Source organism: Metarhizium acridum, assembly GCF_019434415.1.
Source record: "Metarhizium acridum strain ARSEF 324 chromosome Unknown scaffold_29, whole genome shotgun sequence".
Classification (NCBI taxonomy): domain Eukaryota; kingdom Fungi; phylum Ascomycota; class Sordariomycetes; order Hypocreales; family Clavicipitaceae; genus Metarhizium; species Metarhizium acridum.
This window is the reverse complement of record NW_027094017.1, coordinates 694,334-719,509: the sequence shown is the minus strand read 5'-3', so window position 1 is coordinate 719,509 and position 25,176 is coordinate 694,334. Positions and strand designations below refer to the sequence as shown.

The following is a 25,176-nucleotide window of genomic DNA, read 5'->3' as shown; positions in this document are numbered from 1 at the left end:
ACTTGTTAGTCAGCTGTGTTCCCTGTCGCCTGTACAACGTGGGAAACGGCATCCCTTTGAGTGTGTTAAGGTCCAAGTGATGTATTGGACCCACGTTTCTGCGATACCTAACAGGTACTTCTTCACTAATCATATCTGCCACGCTAGGAAGATGTAACTCTTTGTAAATTTAGATATTACTAGTACTTACACTATCACATTACTTCTTAGTGAGACTTTGTACCGTTTAACACGGTTTTTCTCATTGGCCAGAACCCCTGCCTGGTACGAAAAATGGACCTTAACACATTCAAAGGGATGGGCGAAATGGCTGCCGGGTCCGATACATGCATGCAATGCAGCCCCCCCTTTGCCGCGCCAGACCATGTCTTACCCCATACCCCAACACACCGAGGGGCCATGACGGCGCAAAACCGCAGCTTGCCAGGCACAAAGGGACGCCATTTCCTTTCCCACCATCCGTGGAATGATGGAATTGGATGGACGGGATGGACGGCCATGGAGGATCAAGAAACGGGATGGGCGGTGCAACATCTGGGGCCCGTGGCTCCTTGTCGAGCGGCCTATTCCGCCCCGCACCTGCTCTTTCCCACTCTAGAGCTTGTTTCACGGCCGCCACTTGCCGAGGCAATCATGGGCATGGCCAACCATCTCGGCGAGAACCATCTTGGCGGATTGGGGCAGGGAGTGGTGTTCCCGTCTCCGCCCTCTTCATTTTCCCCATCCTGAATGATTCTAAAGGCTTGTAGGTATTGAACAACTTACAAGTGTCCATCTTCATGTCAGTCGCTGCCGGGGCACATGCGTCGTCGGCAACGTACCCAAGTTGTCATCTGTTCTCATCACGTCTAAAGCTTTGGACGGACATCCTAGGGCCTAATTGAGATATAGCCGCCAACATGGACCGACTCGATGACATCCTGAGGCGGTATACTGTCCAGGGAGAGGACACGAAAGACAGGCTTCTCGGTGCAGCATTCGTAGTGACGGACAAAGAAGGCAAGTTTCCAACCCACCGCCCTCTCAACACCAACAAAAGTCACCTCACCATCATGCCCATTCCACAAACCAAACACTGACAACCGTCTGCAGGGACCATCTACAGCGGCTCATCCGGCCGCCTCCATCTTGACCTCAAATCGCCCCTCTTCACAGAGAAGTCCTTCACATGGGTAGCCTCCCTCACCAAGCTCGCCACGACCATCTCCATCCTGCAGCTCGTCGAACGGGGTCAGCTCGACCTCGACGCCGACCTACGCCATCTCGTCCCGGAGCTCCAGGACGCCAGCATCCTCCGTGAGTTTGACGAGAGTGACAACCCCGTCATCGAGGCCAACACCAAGCCCATCACCATGAGGCAGCTGCTCACCCACACATCCGGCTTCAGCTACGAGTTCTCCGACCCGGTCCTACTCCAGTGGTCGCGCACCCAGCCCAACCGCAACGTCTCGCGCCTTCAGTGGTCCAAGCTAGAAGTCACCACGCCGCTGCGATTCACCCCCGGCGAGAGCTGGGGATACGGCGTCGGACTGGACTGGGCTGGCCAGGTCCTCGAGGCCCTCACTGGCAAATCCCTCGGCCAGTACATGCAGGAGAACATCCTCGATCCCGTCGGCCTCAACGACACGGGCTTCTGGCCCGAGAGGATCCCACACACGGCGCCCAGGACCGCGCAAAACGTCCAGCGCACAAAGGACGGGAAGCTCGCTGCCGCGTACTGGCCCACCCCCGAGAAGCACGAGATTGAGTCCGGCGGCGGCGGGTGGTTCACGACGGCCAGCGACTACGCGCTGTTCCTCCGGGCGTTTCTGGCGGGGAGGCTGGTCTCGGAGGAGACGATGAGGGAGATGTTCAAGCCGCAGCTGAACGAGGCGCAGGCCGAGTATCTGAGGACGATTGCTTTCCACCCCATGGTTCACAATACGTTTGCGCCCGAGTTTAAGCCCGGCACGAATATTGACCATGGCCTGGGGGGCATGCTGAATGTTGAGGATGTACCAGGCAAGAGGAAGGCGGGAAGTATCGCGTGGAGCGGGATTCTCAACAGTCGATGGGTGGGTTATTCCCTTTTTTTTTTATTTTTTTTTATTTGGCCTTGTCAAAACCCGTTTGTCAAAATCATTCCATGTATGGGTGTACATCTCGGAAAGCTAACAGTCTCTTGTTCGTTCTCTGCAGTGGGTTGACCCGAAGACGGGCATTGCAGGCGTTCTTATTGTCAATGTTCGGCCCAACGGCGACCCTGTTGTGGCCAAGTTGTATGATGAGCTGGAGCTTGCTGTATACGGCCAGCTTTTGGGACAGGCTGCTGTCCAGAGTCGTATTTAAGGTCGGTGATATGGAGACTCGGCCAGAGTACATGTACACCCATTGTATATATCCAGAGCGTACGACATTATGTTTCGTTTCATTCTCCTTTATCCTCCAGAAGCCGGTCCAATTTTCTCGCTTCACGATGCCCCTCCCTCCTTCCTCGACCCTGTTTTAAATTCTATCCCAATTGTCTAGTCTTACACCCTGTCCCGCGATCCCAAAAAAGCCGTCACTTAATATTCATCGTCGAATATATCATCTCCACTCATCGACTCCAAGACGCCCTCGAGCACCTTCCTACACCTCTCTCTGTAATCAAGGGCCAGCCTCTGATTGCGGTTCAAGTCGGCCTTCTTGGCCGCCCACGGCCTCCACATCCGTCTCGTTGAGCCTCTCCAGCTCCTGCAGCACCTTGTGCTGGATAATGGCAACCGTCTGTTGCAGGTACATCCTCGCCTCGCCCTCCACCTTGCCGGAAAAGAAGCGGTCTCTCTGGTACCTGTCCCTGGACTTCCCCTCGGGCACGGGGATCAGCGCCGCCCGCTGCTCGGGCGTGGTGAGCGTGCAAAAGATGTCCCACACCATCTCGGGCTGGACGTGCCTAAACGACCCTAGCACGGCGGTGGACGGGTCCAAGGTGAGCGACTGCTTGGCGCGGGCCAGCACGGAGCTGGGGTGCGACAGCGGCCGCAGCGAGATGAGATACTCCTCCGACGCCCGGGGCGCGGCGGCCGTCCGCTTGCGAACGTGCGTGTAGTCGTTGTGCAGCTCCTTGGTGGCGGGGAGCATGAAGCCGTAGCCCAGCAGCAGCTCGGCGTTGGTCTTCATGCTGTAGTTGTTGAAGACCTGCTGGCCCGGCATGTGCGTCTTGCCCACGCGCAGCTCGCAATTTTGGCGCTCGTTGTCCAGGTCCCAGCGGACCTCGGTCGTCATGTCGTGGTTTCCAATGTCAAACAGCGGCAGCAGCACGGAAAAGTCGTCCGTGGCCACGCCCTCGGGCAGCATGCGCCGCTGCTTGTCCGACAGCACCAGGCTCGGCCTGAAGCTGCGGCTCGAGAAGATGCAGTACGCCCACTGGTACAGCTCCGTCGTCAGGGCCTCGTTGAAGGCGCCGCCGTCGGCACCATCCCCGTGCAGGCGCAGCAGCTCCCGCGCCTCCTTGAGGTCCCTCTTGACGTCGTTCCTGATCTTGTCGATGCCGACTTCGACATTTGTCCCCTCGAGCAGCTCGGCCTCGTCGTCGTCCCAGAAGGGCGCCAGCGCCCACTGCGACTTGTTCCCCTGCCCGGGCTGCGGAAGGGCCTGGATGTAGGGATGCCAGAACGACTTGTCGCGCTTGAGATACTCCTTGATCAGAAACAGGCGCCCGACCACGTGGGGGGCCGCCTTGGCGAGGAACTCCTTGTGGAAGGCATCCGGGCAGCAGGTGCCCTGCTCGGACACGGCGTTGAAGTAGGAGAGGGTGAGAGAGGTGGGCAGTTGCACGATGGGCTCGTATGGTTGCACGGGCGACTTGGCGGACGGTTTGACGCGGAACGAGAGGCCGGTCTGGGGGTCCTGATAGACCTCGACCGATGGATGCAGCGTGGCCCCGTGTGAGGTGGCCCATTCGACCAGGGTCGGTATGGTGTCCTGGACGGGCATCGTGCAAAAAGCGACGGGCGTGACGATGGGCGTGCCAAGACTGGGGATGGCTGGCGCTGTTGCGCACGGCGATGGCGGCGATGCGTTCAACAAGTGTAACTGACCCCCGTCCAACACGGCGAAGATGCGCCGTTTTATAAGAGCTGTCGAGGTGAGGTGAGATAAGGGATTCCGCGGGTCGAATCGGTCGGACTGGTTGGACAGGTCTGTTGGTCATCCATCCATTCAAGTCGTGCACGTCGAGGGCATGGGCATCCACAGTGGGACTTTGTCGTTCATGGAATGGAATCTGCACAAGTCGCATGTGGGGCCCGAATCAAATTGATGCCTTGTTTGACGCCATCATGTACTGATGAATTAACAAAATTTGCCAGCTATTAAAAGGAAGCTTGTTTTCCCAATGTGGGTGTATGGAACACTTCGATGGGCGGGAGTAACCGAGGTGAAAATACGTTGCTAATTCCACGAGACAGTCCAATGCAATCTTGTGTCCAGCAACAGACAGAAGGCAGCGCATATCTTATCATGGCGCCAAAGACCGAGTGTAAGAATTTCCACGTCCTCGCCCGACACAAAATATACATACAGATACATATTTGCGTTCATGCGCTTGTAAAGGTGCTCATGAGAAGGTAAAACACATCAGAAATAACCCGCATGTCCATGCTATTAATCCAAAGGTCCTATCCAACAAGAAATAATGTTCAACGCTATTTCACCACGCAATGCACATCCCCCTCAACTCTCAATCTAGTCCTAATGAAACTCTGCCTCTACCCGCCCATACCTTACCCCGTCAACTTTCAGCTCAAACCCCAAGCCCGCACTATCCACAATCATTTCCAGAGTGAAATCAAGATTATCAAATTCAACGCCTCTGGTTGTAGTCAGACGAGTAAACAGACTTCTTGGAACCGCATTCAAGTCCGTCGTTAGAGTACACACGTTAATCAGGTCTCGCGTATATGCTGCTGGTGGCTCGTCGGCATCGCAGGCTATCAAGTCGTCCGTAACAATTAAGGACTGTCCGGGGCGGAAATTCCGCGTGTAGTGAAATGCAATCGGGGACAGGGGTGACAGAGCCTCGCCCTGCTTTAAGATTAGTTTTTTCTTTCCATCTCCCACTATTACATATCTAGTGTCAAAAAGGGAGCTCACCTTGGCAATGTGCCACTGCATACGGTCTGAAACCATCCAACGTTCCCACAGGGGTGACCAGTATCGTTCGCTGACAGAGTGCTTCTCCTCATCGTATACCGTCGCGTAAGAGGTACCGTAGTGCATCCTTGACTTTCGCGAAATGACCATGTTTCCTTCAAGGCCTCTTAAAACCGCGCCGCGAACAACGGCAGTCCAAGCATACACAGGCTGCATGACTTCTATCGAGCCATTCCCTTCTGTCGCACTAGCATTCGCATGGGTCGGCCGTTCGCTGTACGGAGGAGGTGCTGCGCTTGTGAAATGCGCTTTCAGTCGTCGATATAAGTAGTCACTCTGGCCAAAGCCACCAACAAGGACAATGCCGGAGACAACACCGCCCTTTGCTCGGAGTCCTTCTACTTGGCCTTGTACCAGGTCACATACTTCCTTTACCACTGGCTCAAAGATATCCTTGATTTGCTCAGCACTCATAACCATAAAGCCGGAGTCGAGACCGGCTTCTTCATCGTCTGTTAAACCAGGAAAGCTACGTTTTTGTCAGCACGACGGACCGAGATCCCCGACACTCGCCATAGCAGGCCCTGGACAACTTACGGAACGTTAATTTCTTGGTACTCGTCTTCGTTGAAGTTGCGCTTAACAAACTCTTCAAAGTATTTCAACCCCATCTGCCAACTTCTTCCCTTTTTGGTCTTCATCTCATCGAAGCGCGCTTGTCCAAGTCGGTTTCTGACGTGCTCCTCGAACCTGTAGTTGAGAAATGCGCTACCGCACAATCCGCCTGTACCTACAGCAGACTCTTCCACTCGTAGGGGCTTCAGCGACATGATTTTGTACGCAATCAAGCTGAGGATGTTAGTAGTTTGGAGCAAGATTCACAAATGTTGACAAGCACTCACTCAACGGTGCCACCTCCTGCATCGCAAACGATAAAGTTGTCCCCAATATTCAGATGGTTTGGCTGTATGGCTTTCAGCGTATAGACAGCAGCCGCTTCCGGTTCGCTAATCATCTGAATGTCGGAGCGGCTACCCATTCCAGCACGCTCAGCAGCCAACAGCGTCGTATTCTTGGCGGCATCACTCCAAACTGCCGGGCAGGTAAGGACGAACTCAACCTTTGTTGACACCATGAATGACTCGCCATATCGCCGAGTAAGTGTGTCCATGGTGTGCTTGTAGATTTGGGTCAAGTAGTCGCTCACAGCATCAACAACATTCTTGTTGAAGCGTTTTAGTTGTGCTGCGGTGTCTAGGGGGCTGACATAAAAAGGAAGCTTTTGGGAGCGGTCAAGGAACAGCTTGATACACCGTAGACGAGATTCCTCTGGGCGAAATTGGAATCCCCATTTTATTGTTGGGTCTGCTCCGGGAGGAGCATTGGCAGGAAAGTCGTAGGCAACCTCTGTGGGCACCTTGTCGGATGTGATGCCGTTGCCACCGGGCCATGTTTTGATGATTTCGATGTCGTCAGGGGTGGAAGTGTAAACAGCTGCAACTCTGTCTTGTGTCAGTCCCGGAATTATGAAATTTCTGACGGTAGCCGATTGCGTGCAGCCTCTAATAGCAAAAACAAAGCCACAGTTCACGTCACACCACATAGCACCACACTCGTCATCATATCATCAACCAAAACAACGGCCTCGCCTAAACTGTCAAATCTCTCATTTCCTTTTCCCAAGATAGTGAACGCTCACAAGCAGTACTTACCCAGAAAATGTCGTACCAAAATCCACCCCCACAATCAGGCGATCGCTAACAGGCACCGGTTCGCGCTGCTCTCTCACCGGCCCATTGATCGCCTCAGTAGAGCTCGGTGGTGTATAACTAGTAAAGTAATTCCTACTATCCTGGTTCCTTCGACTGGTGGTTGCATTCCGCAGAGGTAGGTTGAGGTTCATGGCGGAGACGTTTGAGGGGTTGGTCGAGGTATTTGACTGCATCGCGGAAATGAGGAGTACAGCAGTCTCCGCTGCTCCAAGAAGGTTGTCTCTTTCTTTCTCCCTTTCGGGCCTATCGTCAGATTTTGATTGTTGTTCGTTTGCGCGCTGCACATAGATGATAATGCCAACCGGTTCCTAACTGTATCCTCACGCCACCTGTTCAAGTATCATGATGGGGCGGCGCAACTGCAACTAGTACTTCGTCTCGCGCAGAGCCGCAACGCAGAGGAACGACGTGCTTTCAAACCTGTCGTCCAAGAACCTTCTCAAAAACATACACGTACGGTAAATCGAAAACTTCCTTGTCTTCCAGTTGATGTATTTCGTTAAAGTCACCATGAGTGATGAAGTCGTCGTTCCAAGGTTCTGAGTCTGAACATTTGAAGTCTGGAGTTTGGTGTCCAGCTTGGTGGGGTGAAGGCGACAGACTCGGCCAAGTGCTCACTTTGGCAAGTGGGCTGCCTGCGCCTGCGCCTGCGTCTTGCTTCTCGTCCTGCTTTGAAACCTGTGTAACCTGGTACGAGTTTGCAGCCTTGCTCGAAAGCCGTCTTTTCAGCAGTAAAAGACAAAATATCATTCGAGACAGACCATCAAATAATATTCTTAATCGAATCGAGACTAAATTGTTTTCCTCCCCCGCCCAAAAAAAGAAAAAAAAAGCACAATGGCTTCGTTGCGCCACGTCAAAGTACAGGGCCCAAGTACCCCGCTACCGCACGTACTCGAGTAGGGAAGGACGGGTTGAAAGCTGCCTTGCGAAACAGGCAGCAAGGAATAAGTTCGAGCCTAACAAGAAAGCAGAAGAGCCGACGACGGCATAGAAAGAGCAATTGAGTTTCAGGAAGGAAAGACAAGAGAGGAAAAGAGAACCAAAATATCTTAAGTCCCGCAAGGACGTCAACAGGTTGTATTCTGCTGCCTGTTAGGCGGCGCTTTTCTTTCCATCGTTATTGCTGGTGGCTGATGGCTGACCTTCCCGCAGCTCCGATTCAGACTGGAGCCAATAGCACGTGATGGTTTCATTATGTATGCCATGAACATCCTGACCGAGTCTCTCATTCATGGAAGGAGCAAAAGATCGATCGGTTGTCAATGTCCGGATCACCAGGCAGCCGGCCTATAAACTACTAGGTACTCCGTACCCACCTACTCTATGCAGGCGCCTGCTGAGAGAGATGTGACAGTATCCATACTGCGCAGCGAACAGAGTTGGCAGGAATACTCTTCATAACTGGCTTATGCACTCGTAACCATCACAATTTCCACCTAGACAACAAGGCCACGTCTTGGATCTTTAACTTATGCCTTTCAATTAAATATATTATCCTTCACCTCAGTCGCCATGTACTGCTTTTCGGTGGGGAGTACTCTACAAGTTTGCTTCCGCGTGCAAATTGATGTACATAAATCAAGCCCAAGAGCCAGGAAGGACAAGCTTGGTCCTCCATCTTTTGTTGCGCATCTTCAAGCCTAATGGTTGGGCTTGACCGTGTGTCTTCGTTATTAGTTGGACGAGCTGGCGCAGCGCATCCTACCACACAGGTTTCGATACTCCGTTCCAGACGCTAATGATGGAAAATAAAAATGATAAGAGCTGTGTGACAAAGGGAAAGATAATGCTAATTCGATACGTTTTGCTTCACGCTTGTTATAAAGGGCTGTGATTGAGGTCCAGCCCGTGCGTAGTCTCCAGTCTATATGGGTATTTGTTGTTCAGTCGCTGAAAGATTCTGGAAAGAAGGCAAAATCAAAAGATCCAATAAACGGCAACGGTTGCTCGTGTCAGCTGCGGCCATCCTGCGCACGCATCGAATAGTAGTGTAGACAGTGAAGCTCCAGGGAATTCCGAGGAATCAAAATGTGAAGTAAAGATCGTGTAACCGAGTTGAGATGCAAAATCAAGATCGATCCGTCAGTATATGACAAAAGACAGATAATATGTAAAATGAATTGCGAGTTCCAAAAAAAAAAAATAATAAAGAGGGCCGAGTTGTTCGGCCTGTCACGTCCCTCCCAAAACGCCGCGAAAATGCAATTGGTCAACCTCGAAACGTCATCTTTTTTGGTTGTAAATGTTCCAAAATCGTTCTGGCCGTGATCATGCCCCGTAATCATGCCCACAGTACCGTGTGCAGTAGGCATTGAGCAATGCGCCAGCTAAAATCTGTTGCCAGCAGCCCAGATACTCGCTGATGCGGACGCTCCCCATTCGCTTCCTTCGTAAGGTGGGGTAGGCCACTTGTACTGGTTGTAGGGTTTCTTGCCGAGATCCAATGGCTTAGGAGTCAAAGCTTCCTGGCCGTCCCCATACAGGACCTGACTGCCGCTCGCAGATGGTGAAGGGCTTGGATAGGGATGGGGGGTTGCTAAGCCAAGATTACTAGCGGATTGCCTCAGAGGCTTCGCAGATCCATCCATGTGTCGCATGGCCCGTCGAGCAGACGTCAGGGCCTCGTCGAGGAGCTCATCTTCTTCGTCAGGAACCTCGTACTGCTGTACACCATGAGCTGCCTGCGCCCGTCGCGTGCGACTCGAGATTGGCCCAGCACGGGCAGCTCCAATCAGGTTATCCACAGACCTGGGCTGTTGATGAGGGAGAGAGTGGTGTCTCTTGAGTTTGCCGTTGGACGTAGGTTGATGGCTTGCAGGCAATGCGGATCGCGAATCCAGATTGCCCTGGACATCTCGGAGGGCCTTATCCAAAGACTCGTACACTTCGGCCTTGGGAATGGGGCCGCCCTGTTGATCAACCACCATTGAGGACCTGTTACTCGCCCAAGGGCCACAGCCGATCTGCGCTTCCATGTCTTCGTATGAGGGAGATACAGGCGTCTGGTGGCGTCCCGAGAAGCGCCTGGCTCGCTTTCGAAGATGTGAGAAGAAACTTTCCTTGTGACCGCTAGGGGGCGAGGCGAGACCCGTCTCGCCATTAAGAGCACGCTCAGCCTGCTGACGGTGCATCTCAGTGTAGCCATTGGTGCTAGAAGCGACAGAGAGCTGTCGGCCAAGCTTTTTGGTTTTGATTCCAGCTTGGCCGTTGTTGGCTCGAGCAGTGACGGCATCAGAAAGAGGTGAAATCGGCCTAATGGTAGGTAGAATTGGCATGGGAGCCACGTTAGAAAGGCCGTTTGTCCAAGTACTGCGCTTTGCGGCTGGAGGAGCTCGTGCCTTGGCGGCGGGAGCCTCAACAGGTGGTGCAGCCGACACAGGAGAAGGCCTAGGGACGGGAGCATCTTTGATGGGTACTTGAACAACGGCTGGCTCAGGAACGTCGCTGCGGCCAATCAGGGACTTTCGGAACCAGGAGGGCAAGGACGCGATCTGAGTTGTGCTGGTAGATTCTTTGACGGTGCGGCCAAGGTCAGATTGCTTGCGGCCCAGTATCTTCGAAGCAGATGACTTGGGTCGCGTAGGATCAACGGCATCATTGAAGTATTCGTGCATAAGAGCCTGGGAGGAAGTGGGTCGGTTCTTGGGATCCCACATTAAGCACCAGGTGACGAAGCCGCTGAGGGAGGCGGGCCATTGAGGAGCCCGAAGAATAGTATCCATGGCATGTGGTGCCATTTTGGGGAACGAGAAACCAAGTTTGCTCGCAAGACGGGTTCCTTCTCGCCAGTCTCCTCCACCGACGCGTACGCCAGCCTTGTTATACCAATTCCCGGGACTGCCCATGATCTCGCAAACTCGCCAGACCTGATCGACCTCATTTCCACCGGGGAAAAGCGGCTTCAAGGTAGCGACTTCAACAGCCATTGCACCAACAGCCCAGATGTCAACAGGGGCCGAATACTCTCCCGCGCGTAGCAGAACCTCGGGTGCGCGGTACCATCTTGTCGAGACGTATGTCGTATACGGAAGCTTCGAATGGGTTTCTCGAGCCAGGCCAAAGTCGGCAAGCTTGACAGTATAGTTGGGGGGTGTTGACGGCGGGGTGACTAGGGCTGAATATCTCCGGAATGAGTTGGACGCTTCCTGGTGAGATGAAGTCGAAACAAGAATGTTCTCCGGTTTGATATCTCGGTGGAAAAAATTGTGGGAGTGAATGTGTTCCAGACCCCGCATGATCTGGAACAACACGCTCTTGACACTGGCATTGTCGAGACATTTGTGGTCCCTGGCTTTCATCAGCTGATAAAGGTTGCCTTCCATGTATTCCATGCAAATATGCAGCTTTTTGGTATAAGGGTCCAGGAAAATGTCCAGTGCTGGGACGAGGTGTGGGTGATTTGGGATGGTCCTCAAAAATACGACCTCCCGTAATTCCAGACACGGCGTCAGTGAATCAAATGTCTTTTTCATAGATTTGATTGCAACCTAGAGAAGTGCCAAAGATTAGAGCCAGCTTCAGAAAATGTCGAATGTGTATTGCTCAACTCACCACTGAACCGCGACGGGCTACGTTGGCTCCAGCAGTTCTGACACGGGCCAGAACGACGCTGCCGAAGCTTCCATCTCCGACCTCCTTGAGGACTTCGAAACGATCCTCCAAAGCCATCTGGCTCTGGGGCGAGCTTCGATGGATTAGATCGCCGGCGACAGTCATTTTCGTGATCCAAGCAGGGCGGTTCCGCGACAGATTGGGAGATGCTGTGACAGCGATGGCTCTGCCCAGGCAATCCTTCAATGCCGGATCGACCCGCTGGGCACGAGATGCATCAACCAAACCCACGGGCGGACTGCTGGTGTCGGGGAAACGATTGAAGCTCTTCGACGGAGCTTTGGACGAATTATCGGTGCATGCAGATTGAGAGACGGAGAGGGAGCAGGTCGGAAGCTGTCTGTGCAGTTAGAGTGGGCGGTGGTCGAAGCGGCAACGAACAATGTGATCGTTCTTGAGTCGAATCCAGAAAAGTTTGCTGCAAGCAGATGGGAAGATACAGGATGCGCATGCAGGTATACAAAGTCTTGTTGGACAGCAAGCGAGAAAAGGAGTGACTGAAGTGAGCGTGCTTTGATGAGAGTGGATAACGTTGATATTGTGCAGAAAAGGAGACCTCTTTCCACCGACCAGGGGGTACTCCTGAGGTTTTCCAAGGTTTAACTTCTGCTTGGGCACTCGAGCAGATGAGTATCCAAGTGCTGCGAGTATTGGTATTGGTAAAAGTATTGCAGCTCGAGCCTGCTGATCGTGGGAAGGGACCCTAGGACACTAATGCTTTTTGGTGATACTGACAGGCGAATGCTGCCGGGGACCCCTTTTTTTTTCTTCTTTTCTTCTGGCTACTCTGAGCGCACGCACCAACTGCCGGGAAAGGCAAGCTGAGGTTTAAGCCACACAGGGAGCAATGCGGGAAAAAAAAAATTCAAATAAAAATGAGTGAATGATTAAGACGCAAGCAGGCCACGCAAAACACTGCGGTTGATTGGAAAGGGGAGAGGTGAAAAGAGTAAAGGACTGGACATGGACCCAGTCCCAGGCGCAGTTGACAATGAGCCAAACGGCGGGAAGGGGAGAAGCAGTCTGGTGGAAATGGTCGAGGGCCAGGAGGCCAAGAGACACCACACGGCTACTAGTGCTGTCTGGTGGTGGCACTTGAGTCCAGCGGGTGCTGGCCGGCGTCCAGTGCACGAGTGTCCAGGTGAACTGTGGCCTGGTTTCCGTGGTCAACCAGCCATTCAATGGCTGAAAAGAGGGCCGAGGGAGGATCGGGACCTGAATTGGCGCCAGTGGGGCGGCGGCGCGCAGGGGAGCGAGGAGAGCAACCACGAGGCGTGCTAATAGGGCGTGCCCAGGGCGGCCTCACAGGGGGCGTCGCGGTCTGGTGGTCCCTCGTCCCTCGTCCCCGGAGACGTGAAGAGAGATGAAGAGATGAAGAGACTGGCAGGCCCCGCGGCTTGAGCATCAGGAGACGAGTTGACGAGGACCCAGCGTCGTGGAGAAAAGGGTCCTGATACGGAATACCGACCGAGTCCAGCTTTTTCTCCAATTTCAGAGAGGAACTTGACATTGCAGGGCACGGCGACGCCTTCAGCACAGAGTGAAAATTTGACCTGTTGATTGTTGTTTGACACACTCGTTTGACACCAGCACACGGACTCTACGGATGTGTTCTTTGTAAACTCTACCAGAGAACATTGAGCCCACTTGCATTAACGTTATGCTGGACGGATACCTGGGTGGCTACAGGTAGGTACTTTCAGGTACTCCGTATGTCCTGGAGTCAGAGGTACTGTGCCATCCGTTGCTGCTACCATGGCGTGACAATCATCACACGGCGAGAAATCGCGTCGCCGGTTCTCTTCTAAAATCTCGGGGGCTGGAATGGGCCCTCCTTGCCCACCGTATTGTACACCGTATGAGACGGCCTTTGGGAGGTGTCGTCTTTGTCCCCGCCTCCTCATCGTCATCCTTCCGACTCGAGAACACGAAGTAGTATTACTGCAGGCCACGAACAGCACCAATGGGTCGGGCAAGGGGGGCGCTGCCTTCCTTTGATACGTATGCATGTCGCAGATGAAGAACCCGCAGCATGAGAAACATGGCGACGCAACATGGGTTCCAACTCGCTGGAATCGCCACGGCCCGTCTCCGCGCGCTTGGTCCTTATAATGCAGAGTACTTTCTAACTCCGTATTAGCGGGTAGCCATACTAGTTTCTCCATACCAAGCTGTGCGACATGGTGTGTAGCAGTACACTTTCAACATGTGAAGCATACCCTACTCATGTCCCTCAGGGAGTGGTTAATAAATACGGAGAACTTATTGTCAGGCATTGAGAGGACGGGCCAGCCACCAGATACTGGATGAGTGCCCGTGGATTCGACAATGCCCTGGGTCTGTCGCTGGTACTGGTACTACTCGGTAAACGAGAATGAACGCGAAAGAATTGGAATATTGCAACGGCAACGGTGGGATCTTAGCAAGTCATGCCGTTCCTCGACGAAGAATTGCCCTGCCGTTTGCAGTGGCTCACACTCCGTGAAGGAAGCCGCCGAAGTGAGGTCAAATCCGGTCATACATTGACTTACATGTATACGTACGCCCAGTCCAAGGTCACTCACTTCGTGGCAGCCAGCCAGCCTACATGCTGCGTTGGCAGTTGGCTCACCGACAGCACCGCGCTGGCGTATCCGTCAGGCACAGGCATGCACCCCAGCATTGGCCATACTGTACTCCGTACATGGACCGACTTGTCAGATCCAGAAGGGTGTGGTCCAGGAGGCCAGGCACGGGTCATGAGCGACTGAGTCTTATTGGTGACGCCAGTATTCCAGGGGTACCAGAACTCCATGACCGTCGATGTGTGTGGGCGCCACAACCTTTGTACACACATACACTTGTACCCTTGTGTATGTATTATGTTACAATAGAGTTCCGGCGCTGGCGGCCACTCAAATGAAAGCGGACGAAAATTACAAGGGGAGAAATGCGAAAGGGGCGAGGCTGTAGTATAGGTGTTAATATCAAGGCAGTTGACAGGCAAGCTCTCACCAATCTCGCCGGAGCTTCCGGGCGACCCTGAAATGGCCCTGACAAGGATACACTATGTCGTCAGGCACTTTGGCAGCGGCAGTCTCATGCTCATCACTTCCTTTCCACTGCCAGTCAAATTGGTCAATTTGCATCACTTGCCAGGGGCGGGGAAGCAATTTGCTTCTTGCTGGTTAAGCCCTAGCTGTGGAAGAACAGGAATGAGTCCAAGTGCAACACGGTTCGGCGGGCTCGCACAATTATCCTCCCGACTCTCTGGTGCGCTTGTGGCCAGTGCTTCCGTGTTGCCCAGCTTCTGGCACATTCCTGCTGGTGGTCCTCCGTACAGAAGAAACGGGACGGTGCTGGAATCTTTACTGGCTCCCCCATTGTGCCTATGCCACCCGGCTTATCCGACGATGCCTTGTGTGCTTCGTTCGAACACATCGGCAAAAACTGCGTGATGGCCATTAGCATTGATCTGAAGGGGAACAAGACCAGTTCAGAACTGCCCTATTAAAAAAGAGCGCCAACGCGAAAACCATAGTAGTAGTGAGCTTTGCTGAGGTGTTGTCAATGCCAGGATAAAAGCCGTCTTGGTCCAAGAACGGAAAGAAAGAAGCAGGACTGAGATCCATGCAGCGTGGCTTGTGTTGTCCGTGTGGGCACAAGCTTGTTTTGTCCGTAGCAGGTTGTGGCCTCATGGTGATGCCGGTGATGCCCAAAAGGACCAGCTCCAGCCAGTGCCAGTCTAACAGTCTAACAGTCTGAACTTTTCGTGGCCACATGATATCTCCAAGACCTTGAGGGAAATGTTTCATTGGTCTAACCGCTTATCCAAACTGCGCCAAAATCTTGCCAGTGTTAGCTTTAAGGAACATACATGAGCTATTGCAAACACAGGCAAGGTTTGGAGCAATAAGAGCACTGTGCTCTTTCGGCTCGTGAAAACGGCGAGTTGTCAGGAATGCGGTTTGCTCACCCACGTGGTGGCGAAAAGCTTACTGCTAGGTAAACACGCTTTGATCATTGCTGCCTCCTCTAGTCAACGAACTCGCTGGAAGGCAACTTCAGTCAAGCTGTCTATTCAGCTGGCGAAGCAGACCAGACATTTTGAGTGCGCCTTATATTGCGTACTAGTTCCCTAGGTCTGTGATTGCTTGGGCCCGTCAGAAGCAGGCAAGATCAGCGGCTGCATGCACCTCTGGCGCATCTTGTGGCTGACACATCATACTTCTATCATTCCAAGAAAGTTGTATGAAAGTGACAGGTTCCGCCCCGCGTTGGCTATTCAGGTTGTTATCACCTGGCTCTGTGCAAAACCCTAGAGTAATTATTTCGGAGTACTACGCCGTACTCCGTATGTGTGCTGACCAAGTACTTCGTACCGAGCGCGAAAATCAGATATGTGATTTGCTGTGACACACGATGTCGCCCAGCTGATATGAGTCTGCGGAGTACCATTCATCTCTGAAACGGGGATTGGTTATATGACTCGTTGCAAGTCTTTATAGAGTGCCTGGGCAACTGTTGTTTCAGAAAACTTCTCCGCCGAGTTAGTTTCCGTCGCCCGATGTGAAAGGTATTCCTATGACGTTGACTGACACGTAGAGTTAGCTCTGGCTTAGCCAGTTGGCATGGTCCAAGTCCGAATCTGGGCATAAGGCAGACCAAAAACCCACATTTGTTGACAACCCCCGTGTTTCAAGCTTCAAGTCTCGTCTAGAAGAGCGGCACGTCCATCGACAACTGAGGCGAATGCCATTAGGCACCGTGAAGTGGAACGGGTCGTGGCCTATGCTCAAGGCTGTAAAAGTATGGCAGTTTGCATCGACCTACCCTTGGATCCCGCCTTCTTCACCGCTCCTCGCAGCTGATAACGCTCCCTTTGATCCGGCCGGTATCTTATTTCACCCATATGATTGCTTACTCTGTTGATGTCAACGGAAGGTGGATGCTCCGGTCCTCACTGAGGGAGTTTCCTCGGACACAGGCAAGCTTGTCGTGATAAAATGAGGTCTAAGCAGTTCTGAAGCAACGGAAATGACTAGGAAGATCACAGGTGTTCAATCCATTTCCAAGTCGCAGGAGCAAACATTGCCAATTGTTTGTCTAAATCACCTAGTCAGATGATGCCATCAGTGGCTGCATTATTTATGATTCATTCTTTCGATCATGCATTTACCAGCCGACCTCGGAACGCTTGATCGGGACCTGACAGCGTGATGATTGCTTTTCAGGGAGCCTGTTCTATTCGTCCAACTCTGTTGTTACAGAGAGCATATTAACACGAGCCGATGTGATGACGCTACCGAGAGTTTGTGGTTTGGACCGGCGCTGCTTGAAAGCTTGTGCCAAACTAGTCGTTTAAGCCTTCTCGGAATCGTCTGGTGCCCGTGTCAGGTGTTTTGCCATCCGGACGTTTATAGAAGCTAAGTGCAAAGTTCCATGACCAAGTCGCGACCAAATGGCAGAAAATTTGGACGAGCCACCTGCCCGGTATTCGTTTGCGAGTGTCGCCAGCCGGCAACGGGTTTTCACGTAATGCACAAAGGGACCGCCGAATCTTTACCTCGAGCTCTCGGGTTGGTGTCCTTTCCTCTCTTTTTTGTCATCTCTACCACCTTCAAAACCGGGCTCAACCACCGAGACTGGTCTCTGACCTCTGCTCTCATCACCACACGGAAGCAACGACCGTCCTCTGCAACTCTGCTGGATTTCACTTTACTTGAGTACTGCATTCGTTGAAATTGTCAGCGAAGCATCCCCCCAGTTAGAGCCGCGAAGCGGATCGACTTAACCATGGCTCCGAACGAGAAGAGCAATATCAAGCCAAGCCCGTAAGTAAATCTTCCTTTCTCATGTTGCGTCAACCAACAAGGATATTTGCTCCAGGCCTTCTTCGATTATGACTGAATCTTGACTAATCCTTTTTGGCTACAGAGGATCGAAACATGGGCTCCCTGTACGGTACGCAACCACCACATGCTCAAGCAAGACACAGCGCCACAGCTTACCAACTACAGGTATCGATGCAAGGTTGGAGGCGAATGGAAATCGCTCCAGTTCTTCTCCAAGAACCAGCAGCAACTTATACAGAGACAGGCGTCTTTGCGTGGCGGTATCGATGCGGCGAATCCAGGCATGACATGCATAGAGCACTCTGTTGGTTTTCGTGGAGAAATTCGCTGCGAGCTCTGTGGGTTGATTAAATCCATTGACATGTTCAGCAAATCGATGAGAAAGAGCGAAGAACCGGTGAGCCTTGCAATAATTCGGATATCATCATTCATCGCTGACCGCTGACCGTTGTATCAAGACTTGTCTGCAATGCACTGCATGGCAGGAGGTCCAAGAACCAGGCGTGACTCCTATGCCGTTGCAGACGGGGCACGTTTCAGTTGAGGAAAAAGAGCGAGGTTGGAGAACAAGATTTACTAAGAGCACAGACTTCTTTCCCAACCCCATGCCCCAGGTACGAAAGACTCTACTTCCATGGCAACCCTACATCACATAGAACAACTACTGATTCCCTCGCAGGCTCACATTTCGGCCTTGCCATCACTAGGGGATGGCGACGGTGCTGGTTCAGGTAGAATTAACCCAGAAAGTGGTCGTAACCAGGCTCAGCCTAGTGGTCCCTCGTCTTCCCGTGGACCATCATCTGTAGTCTCGGCCCCGGTATCAGTCGGCTCGTCTGGCACAATGCCTCCTCCTCATTTGGAAGCTATTGTCGGCCAGCTGATGCAGAACGATGGTTTGAGAAAATTAGGCAACCCTGACAATCGCAGCCAGAAAAGCATCTCCTCTATTGGGCCTGTCTACATCCATGGCCGGCCAACTGAGAATCAAATTCCTTCAGTTGTTGGATCTGAAGTGGGTTCTGAGATGGAGGGAAGTGATGCTGGGCAAACAACACCGTCAAGTTTACATGGCCAGCTACCACCGCATCTTCGAGGTAAAATAGCCAACTTGGCATCTCGTACTGCCTTGTTCCAATATGCGGTTCCTGCTGCAAGCTGGCAGGGCTCGGATGCCAGCATCGTTTCCACAGCAACGACCATGCGGAACGAGCAGGACACTGGGCATGCCAAAACGCGCGTTCCATACAACGCCTGGGATAATGCCGGTAAGCTCCATGAAGCCATCAAGTCTCATACTGCTTCGGAGGGCGACACGACATCAACCGCAAGCAACCTCTCGGCTCAGGACCCAATTGCATCAGGGCAGTGGGAAAGTGTTCCAGCTACAAAGAAGGGCCGGCCCAAGTCAAGGAACAAATGGCACACAGCCCCAAGGGTAATTAGAACCCAGATCAGTATGGAAACCTTGTTTTATTTCTCATCATACTGACATTATGTCGCTAGCTTGAATCGCGTCCATGGTTTGACATAAGCCACATATCTGCCCAGCCTATTGACACCAAAATTGATCGTCAGAAGCGCATGAACTACTGCGATTCAGAAGATTCTAGATATTGAGTCTATGCTTCATGGGTGGCTTTCTCATATCCATCGGGCCCCTTCTAGTGTTTGACAACTTCTGGTGTGGTTTGGTTTTGATCTTGGATGGGTTGAACTAGTTACCATGGAAGGAGGTACAGAGCTGTTGTGAAGTTCGCGATCAATAGTAACAACAGTGGGCAGGCATGGCGTTGGCAAGGATCAACAGAATAGCTCTCGGGGCTAGGACGAGACACGAGTGTCATTTGATCCAAACAAGTCAACAAGGTAGCTGAAAATAGATAGCTCATAGGCATCCCTATGCCGTCAACACAGTTAAAAATTCACTCTTCTCGTACAAATTTGCGCCTCCTCCTTGAGGACACAAAAGAAAGATTGACTGCCCCAGCCAATCCTCGCCATGCTGCCTGCACCCCGGCAGTTGCTCACTTATTCTTCTTTCGCTTGGTCATCGTCCAAAAATATCTCCTTTTTGCTCCTGGCCATTCAAGCAGTACCATGCCGCCCACCATGCCGAAATCCAAGAAATACTCATCCCTCTTCAACGTTGCCAAAAATGATGAAGTGCCACCCGAATCCAGTAGCAAAGAAGAAGTAAATTTGATCTGTGAAAGTCCCCCCGCCCAAGACACGGCACCATACGCCCCACAGCGCGCCGAGGAGTATGTATAAGAACAGGATAAATGCAAGAAATGATGTAGATGGCGTAGGTTCTAGTCTGTAGTGTATGTTTTCGAACTGCAAATCACGTTTACACTTCGCGGTCTTCCCGTTTGTCGAATAGTTCCGTGGGAGGTGCATTTACCACCGCCTCGGCATCGCCCACTTGTCTTCGCTCCGTAACCTCTCGGCGATCCTTGAGGCGTTTGCGCAAGATTAGAGATGGAGATGAAGCCCCGGCGGTGCCTAATTGCTACTGTAGCGGCTCCGAAGATGACGATAGACGGTTCAAATGAAGATACACATCTGTTCCATAGCTGCAGAATCCAAGTCAGTCTTACTGAGCCCTAACTGTGCAGGATTTGGTTATGTTCTTACCCCTCCATGCTAATCAACTTCAAGTCGCCGCCAAAGTATCTTGCGTACAGTCTTGAAATAGGTAGACCGTAGCCGAAGCCAGCCATGGGAGCTTTGAAGTCGCTCTTGTCGAAATCTGGGTCCAGGTTGGGCGTACGGTCGACAGTTGTATACATGTAGGTCCAGACCAAGGGAATGGCGCTTCGTGGTATGCCACCACCTTCGTCAGAGATCTTGATGGTAATGTCTTCTTTGCCCTCGGCCACAATGACCTTGGTAATGGGAAACTCCTGCTTGTCCATCCCGTGCGTCTCAACCACTGCACGAAGGGAATTTTTGAGAGTTTCGAAGAGCATGTGTGACAAGTGTCCAGGGACATACATGAAATCCAGATTGGGGTTGCAGACCAGCTGGATACGAGGAGCCTCAAACAGGCCGTAATGGTCCTCGCAAACAAATCGTGCGTTCTCGATGGCCTCTTGCGCGAGGTCTTTAACGTTGGTCTTTGTGCAAATCACACCGACATAGGTTGGATCGCGGTGGTGACTTTGATCGGTGAGAGCAATGTGTTGCCCGATGAGCATTCTGATTCCGATACGCGACATGTAAAATCTGTCGAGGAATGATTGTATGGTACCATCAATTTGCATTCGCTGACGTCGGCGCTTGTACTCCAAGATGCCTTGAGCCATTGTGGTGACAACTCCATCGTGTCTCCGCTTTATTGTGTGAAGGGTTTGGGCAAATTTTTGATTGTAAAGCTGAAGGTCAGCAGGCCAATCACCCGTGTCATCAACAGTGGCGAAATATCTTCTTGAAAGCGACTTTGCCTTGCCGTTGCCATTGTTGGAATTTGTTAGCCCGCCCCAGCCAGAAGAGTCTCCTTCGTCGATGGAGGGATTGGGAGTGGCTTCGGAGAGTCGTTGAATTTGGCGCCCGTTGCCCTTGGTAGGCTTCATGAGACGATCGCGAATGTCTTTGCTCAGATTTGGCCGAGGAAGCTGTGTGATTTCCTGTTTGACGTACCACGGATCAACGGATATTCTGGGGTGCAATGTGTGTTGGGAAACCTACCTCAAACGACTGAGCGTACCAATCTTTGACCTTCATGACAGACGGCATCTCATTTAATCCATCGGGCAGGTCATCCAGTTCCTGGACACGATGCGCAAGGCGGATTGGCAACTCTTCGGCCAAGAATTGTGAGGCGCGGAATAAGGTGCCTATGTCGCGAGAATGTCAACTTGGTCTGCCTGGTAAGGGGGAGTTTACAGGTCAATTGGGGAGAGCAGCATACCTGTGGATGGCTTGTCACCAAACTGCACCATCTGGCGCAAGCTCACGCCCGTGGCGGGAAACTTGGCATAATGCCGGATGGTGTCCATCAGCCTCTCTGACGACTTCCACGACATGGTGGTGGTGGGCCGAGAGACAGAGACGGGGTCGGAGCAGCGGGAATGCGACTTATAACAATGTCTCTATAGTTCAGTCTCGAAAGGGTTGGAAAAGGAAACAAGGCGCAGAGTGAAGATTGAAGCAGGTGATGCGGTCGCACAAAGGTCTGCCAAACAAAAGATTGTCATTGATGCCGTCAGTCGCGACGTCGGAAGATGGCGGGGCGGCTCTGAGTCAAAGCAGCAACAATTGGGCCCCGCGGGAGCTACAAGTGACAGCCGAGGCCCAGCCAAGGTCTGGAGAATCGGCAGAGGCGAAGACAAGCGTCAATATGGAGAGTGCAAGCCGCCGCAAAGAACAGACAGGACAGATTAAGATGAAGAGGAGCGAGGAGAAGAAAAGGGGGGCGGCAAGCGGGATGGGTTTTCTAGTCGAAGCGCTGGCACTGGTGGCAAGTCGAAGGTGTCAACGTAGAAGAGTGTCGCGTGGGCTAGACGGGCGTCGGTCGGCAATGGGATATGCAAGCTTGGGGTTTTGGACGGGGAACGGGGGACACGGATCAGACACGGACACGGGAGGAGGCGATGCAACGAATAGGCCTGGCGTCTTTTGCCCGTCATGCAGCCCTGCTTTGTGCGTTCCCTCTGGAAGGAGCGCCTGAGCACATTCAAATCGTCGGGTAGGGCAAGCACGGCCCAACGGAGGGAAGGAGGGGCGGCTAATCTGCATGTGCTGTCGAAGTACTCCGTAGACGACGGAGCAACCTCGACGTTTGACACTCGACAGTCAAACATGCCACCCGTCCAGACTCGGCGTGGACGCAACGTGGTGCCACAATCAATAAAAAAAATTATAAAAGAAAGTTTTTTTTAATTAAAATAATCATGTTTTGATTGATTGAGGATAATTGAAATCTGCAAAAATACCGCGGCGCTTAGCAGGGACTGCGCAAACCGCGGAGCTGGATGGCCATGACATCCATGCCATGTACCAAGCTGCAGACAGACATGTTGCAGCATGGTGCATATTGCGTTGTTTTCTTTCTTGTGAATACTTTAGACAGGTACTACTCGGCTCTGGATATTGCAGTGTACTTAAGTACGTACTTGAGCAGGAAGCGAACGACAATATAGCATGTCCGACTCTACCGGATACCCTGTAGTGTGCAATGCTACTTTATATGCTTGCAGATTGAACATGTCGACATGCCAAGGCCGTATGGTTCGCGGACAATGACATGAGTGAGGTCAACCACCCTGGATCTCGGGAAAGCATGATACCATATTATGTTGATACCGCATGTTGATTAAGACAGGTTTGCCGTACTTATTTGTATACATCGAAAACACATCGCAAGTAAGTCATGGGCACACGCATGGCTGCCAGACCACTGTCGGCGGACAGGCACTTGAATGCGGCAGTGAGGATGATGCAGCTCTTGATTCATGCCGGTTAGTTGTGCAGATAATTCACTTGCTTCCAAGGTTATGATGCTGTACCTTGGACTGCATGTCGGCTCTGCATCATGGACTTTGTCAAAGGAACAAGACCAGAGTCTGGCCAATCAGCGCCACGCCATTTCCTCTTCTACCGAGTCGTGCTTGGTCGTCGAGTGACTTACCCCTGGCCGCAGCTCGACCGCTTCTCTTCACGCCAGTTGACAACAGCCGAGCATCATCCATCATCCACTCACCCCCAAACCCCAAACCCCCTAGTTCCCCCAACCCGGCCGACACACACGCACACAACACACAAGCACCTTTGACACCTTTGACTGCGAGCTCTGTATGGCTCGTCTTGTTGCATGTGGGCAGTCTGGGATGCTGGTTCTTCACATCTGCCAGAGACAGACGCGACAGACGTGACGGCCGTGAGCCGCCAGCTCGAATCTCCTTCACCCCCGCGAGCCCATCTCGGTCCATCGGAAGTGCTCGGACCTGGTGCGAAAGAGGGCTTGTGCAAGACGTTCCCCAGCCCGAGTTCAATCCCAGATCAGCCTTGAACACGTTAGCAGCCGACTGCTAGCTTCCGTCGGCCGCCCCATCTCGGCCCCAGGTCCAAGAAGCGGGCTTGAACGACGTGCTCGCCGCCTGTGTGCGTGGCCAACCTTGGCCGACTTGTCCTTCCTCAGAATCCGCTCTGGGCGCTAGTGCCAAATCTAGTACCTGCCCCCTGGACCTTGCTTGTTCGCGAAGGTCGGTGAGCAATTGTTGGCTTCCCAGGCACAGAAGACCAGAATTTTTCTCCTCCGACGTGGTCCTTGGCTTTTGCAATCGGTGTCGGTAGTCGAGTGTAAGATTCACTTGGCTAGATGTCTGGGTAGGCTGGACGTGTCCCCTGTTGTGCCGCTGGCCGCGGATAGCACGGCCACTGCGAAAGAGGTTGAGCCTCGATATAGTTGTTCCTTTGCGCTTTCTTCCGGCTGCGCGCCCATCAGACAGCCCAACGGCCTCAACTCAGAAAATTCACAAGATCAACATGGGTCACGCAGAGCGACACGAGCCATCGCCAACCAGTCCGGCGCTGGATCGCCGAAGCATAGGCAGCAACAGCGGGAGCAGTGAAAATGGTGTTTGTAGCCAATGCAGCTGCAAAAGTCATACAAGTCAAAGTTACAGGACTAGTCAACATTCTTCTCCCCGGCCGTTGAGCAGAACGCATGACGGCATAGACGAACTTGTTGACCGAGGAGTTTACACTCCACCGCGGCGGACTAGCCCTAGTGCTGCCTCTGGTATGGCCTTTTCCAATCCAAGGGGTAGCATCAGTCCGCTCAGACGTGACCTATCTCAGATGCACACGATGCTGCCTGAAGGCATTGACGCCGTGACGTCTCGCGCAGCGAGGCACGATCTAGCGAGGCGACTTAGCCACCTGGCCCGGCGGCTTACTTATGACGGATCCGATGATGTTGATGAGAACATGGTTGGAAGCCAACTCGAGCAGCTTGAAAAGGTCGTTGGCGGCGCTAGGAGTGCTGAGCCTAAAAGGCTTCAATACCAAGCAAGCTTTGATAGCCCGGGACGAAGTGACGTCGGCTCTGTGCTGGGGTCACCCGTTTCTTCTCTTTTCAGATCGCGCTTTTCTGACTTGTCCGCATCGCTGCATAGAGAGCGCGAGGCCGACAAGGAACCCGAGGATGAGGCTCCGTCAAAGAAGGGCATGACGGGGACACAGGCGAAGAAGGTTATTGCAGAGATGAGCAAGCTGAATGAGGAACTATCGACGGTGGTGAACAATCTTAGGGCTCGGCAAGAGGAGTCCGAGGTGAGTTGTTTCCTTGGCCGCACCCATTCCATCTCCTCAAACTGTTCTGAGCTAACACTGGCTTCAGCACATTCAAGGACTTCTCATTGAACGGGCAGAACGAGCGGCCCAGCGCATCATTTTTTTGCAGAACCGCATTTCCTACCTGTACGTATATAGCCTTATGACGCGGCCTGGCAGCATTTTGCTGAGATGAGAACCAGAGAGGAGGAGCTCCAAGAAAATGACGGTGAGCTGCAGCATCTGAGGATATGCCTGAAAGCAGTCGAGATACAGATGCCACCGCATCCTGATAAAGAACTTCAGCGGTGTATTGCCACGTTTAAAGACGATTACCAAGCCCTGAAACGAAAACGAGCGCATCGGGCCAGCATGGCCAGCGTTCGGGGCTTTGACCCCCCTCAAATGGGGGCGCCGTTACGATAATACCCCATCGTGGGAATCTTGACAGCAACTGCCCTTACTTCATCAAAATGCTTTTATAACGACTACGACGACGACTAGACGGCTGTACGAGTTTGATGTTCCTACACGAGTTGTATGGTTGGACGACGAGCTCG

At 52.6% G+C, this 25,176-nt stretch overlaps 9 protein-coding genes across 10 annotated transcripts; 4 read left to right on the top strand and 5 right to left on the bottom strand.

Moving 5' to 3' along the window:
- Positions 1-1,352: 1,352 nt before the first annotated feature.
- J3458_004272 (uncharacterized protein) lies at positions 1,353-2,328 on the top strand (the record flags this gene model as incomplete). Its single annotated transcript, XM_066118117.1, has 2 exons — positions 1,353-2,054; positions 2,179-2,328. The coding sequence occupies 2 exons, from the start codon at positions 1,353-1,355 to the stop codon at positions 2,326-2,328; spliced, it is 852 nt and encodes a 283-aa protein (XP_065976716.1).
- Positions 2,329-2,628: 300 nt separating this feature from the next.
- On the bottom strand, positions 2,629-3,957 carry J3458_004271 (uncharacterized protein; the record flags this gene model as incomplete). The annotated part of the gene is made up of 1 exon (XM_007809938.2): positions 2,629-3,957. The coding sequence occupies one exon, from the start codon at positions 3,955-3,957 to the stop codon at positions 2,629-2,631; it is 1,329 nt and encodes a 442-aa protein (XP_007808129.2).
- A 756-nt stretch (positions 3,958-4,713) lies between these two features.
- On the bottom strand, positions 4,714-7,018 carry J3458_004270 (uncharacterized protein; the record flags this gene model as incomplete). The annotated part of the gene is made up of 4 exons (XM_066118116.1): positions 4,714-5,644; positions 5,713-5,964; positions 6,018-6,617; positions 6,828-7,018. 4 exons carry the CDS (start codon positions 7,016-7,018, stop codon positions 4,714-4,716), a joined length of 1,974 nt encoding a protein of 657 aa, XP_065976715.1.
- Positions 7,019-8,360: 1,342 nt separating this feature from the next.
- IME2 (Serine/threonine protein kinase) lies at positions 8,361-12,543 on the bottom strand. Its single transcript, XM_066118115.1, has one exon. It carries the CDS (start codon positions 11,360-11,362, stop codon positions 9,218-9,220), a length of 2,145 nt encoding a protein of 714 aa, XP_065976714.1. The 5' UTR covers positions 11,363-12,543; the 3' UTR covers positions 8,361-9,217.
- Positions 12,544-13,930: 1,387 nt separating this feature from the next.
- J3458_004268 (uncharacterized protein) lies at positions 13,931-14,251 on the top strand (the record flags this gene model as incomplete). Its single annotated transcript, XM_066118114.1, has 1 exon — positions 13,931-14,251. One exon carries the CDS (start codon positions 13,931-13,933, stop codon positions 14,249-14,251), a length of 321 nt encoding a protein of 106 aa, XP_065976713.1.
- A 158-nt stretch (positions 14,252-14,409) lies between these two features.
- On the bottom strand, positions 14,410-16,526 carry J3458_004267 (uncharacterized protein). The gene has a single exon (XM_066118113.1). The coding sequence runs from the start codon at positions 15,293-15,295 to the stop codon at positions 14,945-14,947; it is 351 nt and encodes a 116-aa protein (XP_065976712.1). The 5' UTR covers positions 15,296-16,526; the 3' UTR covers positions 14,410-14,944.
- A 750-nt stretch (positions 16,527-17,276) lies between these two features.
- On the top strand, positions 17,277-18,955 carry J3458_004266 (uncharacterized protein; the record flags this gene model as incomplete). Its single annotated transcript, XM_066118112.1, has 6 exons — positions 17,277-17,314; positions 17,418-17,444; positions 17,501-17,732; positions 17,794-17,949; positions 18,015-18,773; positions 18,842-18,955. The coding sequence occupies 6 exons, from the start codon at positions 17,277-17,279 to the stop codon at positions 18,953-18,955; spliced, it is 1,326 nt and encodes a 441-aa protein (XP_065976711.1).
- A 746-nt stretch (positions 18,956-19,701) lies between these two features.
- On the bottom strand, positions 19,702-22,051 carry PDK2_1 ([Pyruvate dehydrogenase (acetyl-transferring)] kinase isozyme 2). 2 transcript variants are annotated; one of them, XM_007809941.2, is made up of 4 exons: positions 21,252-22,051; positions 21,029-21,177; positions 19,976-20,967; positions 19,702-19,914 (listed from the first exon to the last, which is right to left on the bottom strand). In XM_007809941.2, exons 1-4 carry the CDS (start codon positions 21,364-21,366, stop codon positions 19,851-19,853), a joined length of 1,320 nt encoding a protein of 439 aa, XP_007808132.1. In that variant the 5' UTR covers positions 21,367-22,051; the 3' UTR covers positions 19,702-19,850. The 2 variants fall into 2 exon arrangements, with proteins under 2 accessions (XP_007808132.1, XP_065976710.1); XM_066118111.1 differs by having other exon boundaries at positions 19,976-21,177.
- A 2,100-nt stretch (positions 22,052-24,151) lies between these two features.
- On the top strand, positions 24,152-25,042 carry J3458_004264 (uncharacterized protein; the record flags this gene model as incomplete). The annotated part of the gene is made up of 3 exons (XM_066118110.1): positions 24,152-24,616; positions 24,684-24,763; positions 24,820-25,042. 3 exons carry the CDS (start codon positions 24,152-24,154, stop codon positions 25,040-25,042), a joined length of 768 nt encoding a protein of 255 aa, XP_065976709.1.
- Positions 25,043-25,176: the final 134 nt, after the last annotated feature.